Source organism: Otolemur garnettii, unplaced genomic scaffold (genome assembly GCF_000181295.1).
Source record: "Otolemur garnettii isolate 467f Iridium unplaced genomic scaffold, OtoGar3 scaffold00011, whole genome shotgun sequence".
NCBI lineage: Eukaryota > Metazoa > Chordata > Mammalia > Primates > Galagidae > Otolemur > Otolemur garnettii.
Window position 1 is genome coordinate 27,291,299 of NW_003852406.1, and position 3,249 is coordinate 27,294,547.

Here is a 3,249-nt window from a genome sequence, read left to right on the forward strand (position 1 = left end):
AGCCGTCATTGTTGTTTGGCGGGTCCGGGCTGGGGATTCGAACCCACCACCTTAGGTGTACGTGGCTGGCGCCTTAGCCCGGTGAGCTATAGGCGCCGAGCCAGCTTTAATTTTTAACATAAAAAATATTACTAATACAATCCACATAAATATAAGGTCTCTGGAATACTCAAACTCTCTTAGAAAATATTGGGTTTCGAGGCTAAAAAGACCGAGAATCTTAACTTTAAGACAAACAAATCATTAGAAAGTGAAATTCGAGGGTAAATATTCTATGCATTTTAACTGCCCTATCCTCAGAATTATTTTATCAATTTCTTTTCTTATAATATATTAGAGTGCCCCCAACATCTTCTGCAATACAGATTATAAATCTTTTTAGAACTCTGCCAATCTGGTGAGAAATACATTAATAGTATGTATATTTACTGTAATTGTCAAAGGGATATTCAACCTTTTGGCTTCTCTGAACCACACCAGAACAAGAGCTGTCTTGGGCCAGACATTAAATACACTAGCACTAACAAAAACTAACAAGCAAAAAACAAAAAAACCCAAAAATGTCCTCACAAAATCCACAACTGCTTTTGTAGGCTACAGGCTGGACACACCTGATTATCAACTATGTCTGTTTTGTTGTGAGGGGGCCTTGACACAGAACTACTACTTGGAATCTGTTCAATGAATGAGTGCATGACTGGAGAACCTGCAAGGTCTTTCTTTGCAGATACCCTTTCTTCACATTCTCATTAGGGAATTAAGTCTAATAATACCAGGAAGATACCATTTTGGAAATGTTAAGACATGACATTTCAATTCTAAACTTTTAGAAAGGAACAAAGTCACTTTACCTAGGAATTTGTTTTCATACCAAGAGGGCCAGCATTACAATTTGCCTGTATATGGGGGAAAATTTTTTAAATTCCATGCAGAAAAAAGTTAATAGGTAGGGTGTGTATGTGTGTGGAAGTTCATCCCTGTAATGTTAACACTCTGTGAGGACAAGGTGGAAAGACTGCTTGAGGCCAGGAGTTTGAGATCAGCCTGAGCAACATAGCAAGACCTCATCTCTACAAAAAATAGAAAAATTAGCCAAGTAAGGTAGTACATGCCCGTAGACTCAGCTATTCAGGAGGCTGAGACAGGAGGATTGCTTGAGCCCAGAAGTTTGAGGTTGCAGTGAGCTATGACGATACGATTATACTCAGAACCCTGTCTCAAAAAAGGAAGGAAAAAAATGTTGAAATAGAGGGTGGCGCCTGTGGCTTAAAGGAGTAGGGCACTGGCCCCATATAGCAGAGATGGTGGGTTCAAATTCAGCCCCGGCCAAAAATTGCAAAAAAAAAAAAAAAAAAAAAGTTGACATAGCAGGTCTAAGTCTGCTATCCTTTGAAAGGCCTGACTGGCCCTTGGCTGGGGTCTGAGATCTTGGATTTGGGGAAAGTTTCTACTATTTTCTAAATCATGTTAGTAGCTTACTGTACCTAAATTGTTTGTACCAACCATAGCTTATTTTGAAAACTTGCTTTCCTTCTGAGAGTTTGGAATTTTGGTACATACTAGGCACAGAGTACCTATATGACCAGAATGCCATAAAGACCCTGGGTACAGGCCAGGCAAGGTGGCTCATGCCTATAATCCTAGCACTCACGGAGGCTGAGGCAGGTGGACTGCCTAAGCTCAGGAGTCTGAGACCAACCTGAGCAAAAGTAAGACCCCATCTCTACTAAAAATATAAAAACTAGCTGGGTGTTGAGTAGTCCTAGCTACTGGGGAGGCTGATGCAAGAGGACTGCTTGAACCCAAGAGTCTGAGGTTGCTGTGAGTTATGAAGCTGTAGCGCTCTACCCAGGGGACAGTGTGAGATTCTGTCTGTAACGAGCCTCCCTGGTAGACAGTATTTCGTATGTGTTATCACAACTTCTTGTTGGAGGAATTAAGAGGATCCTATGACTCCATTGGGAGAAACTCTTGGAAGCTTGAGTTGGCTTCCTCTAACTCCTCCACAGGCAACTTTTCCCTTGGGTTTTTGCTATAATAAATCAGTTAGAGGTATGACTACATGCTGAGTCCTGTGAATCTATGTTCATTCTCATCCAATGTAGTGAAATAATTGCGGATTTCTCTAAAACTCTCATGTCCCTGATGCTTTGACCCATGCTCCAGGTAAACACATGTAATAATAGCCATTTAGACCTTGAAATAGGATCCTCAGGAGATATAACAAATGAACAGAAAAAGTGAGAAGCAAGAATCAGAAAGTCATTCAACTCTCTCTATTCCTCAACTGTGCACAAGTATTATATACAATGCTGACAAGTGACTCAGCTCACTTACCTTGGGAGAAATACTGGTTTCTGTGCCAGATGTTCTCGAAGCTCAGGAGAGGTAGTATCAGAATTCATGTATCGCTCCACGTAGTCTGACCAGCGCTAGGATAGCAAACACAAAACAGGTGGAGAGAGACCACAAAACCAAGCTTCATCCTCATCGATTAGTGCAGTAAATCCTGACTAAAATTACATTTCAAGATCAGTGAAGTCCCTCTCCATAGTGGCACGCTTATTATGTGGTATTGGAAACAGATTAAAAATTCTGTTAGCCAGAAATACCACACCTTTCTCTGAGATGCTCAGGTTATCATAAGTCATACACAGTTAAGAAGGTGGCTCACTGACAAGTTTTATTTCCTCACAGAGGCCTTTGTTAAATAGAATAATACAGTGGCGAATGGATTCTTCACTTGAAAATATGGATTTCTGGCATATCTTGGAGAAAAACAGTTGAAACATTTGGCAACCACAAGTCAATATTCACATTAGTCTCCCTGCATGTCCTCCCCACATCATACATATGGTCCACAAGACTCAACTATGATAATCACATTTCTCCATCTACTCTTTGGGCTGAGAACTCCTAGCTTCATCTCTCCAATAAAAATGAAACATGACTCAAAGGATCAAGATGACACTGGGAAGATGGCACCACATTTGTTGTTTTTTATACATTAGGAAAAAGCTAGAAAGCAGTCAACCACGAAAGTTCCTGAGGAGATAGCTTCACTGAGTGAAAGATGAGGTTCTCATCTATACCCAGGCAGCCCTTTTATTTCAGTGGAAGACGTGTCTGGAATGATCCATACTTTAAGCATCCTGGTTCTTTTTTTTTTTTTTTTTTTTTGAGACAGAGCCTCAAGCTATCCCCCTGGGTAGAGTGCCATGGCTTCACAGCTCACAGCAACCTCCAACT

General features: G+C 40.8%; 1 protein-coding gene across 2 annotated transcripts in view; it reads right to left on the reverse strand.

The window, feature by feature from the left end:
* Window positions 1–2,514, reverse strand: part of LOC105886486 (paired amphipathic helix protein Sin3a-like) — a 12,168-nt gene extending 9,654 nt beyond the window's left edge. For both annotated transcript variants that reach the window (XM_012801948.1, XM_023510061.1), the window contains exon 1: window positions 2,338–2,514. In XM_012801948.1, the coding sequence (XP_012657402.1) occupies window positions 2,338–2,405 (68 nt within the window). In that variant the 5' untranslated portion in view covers window positions 2,406–2,514. The remainder of the gene's footprint in view (window positions 1–2,337) is intronic.
* Window positions 2,515–3,249: the final 735 nt, after the last annotated feature.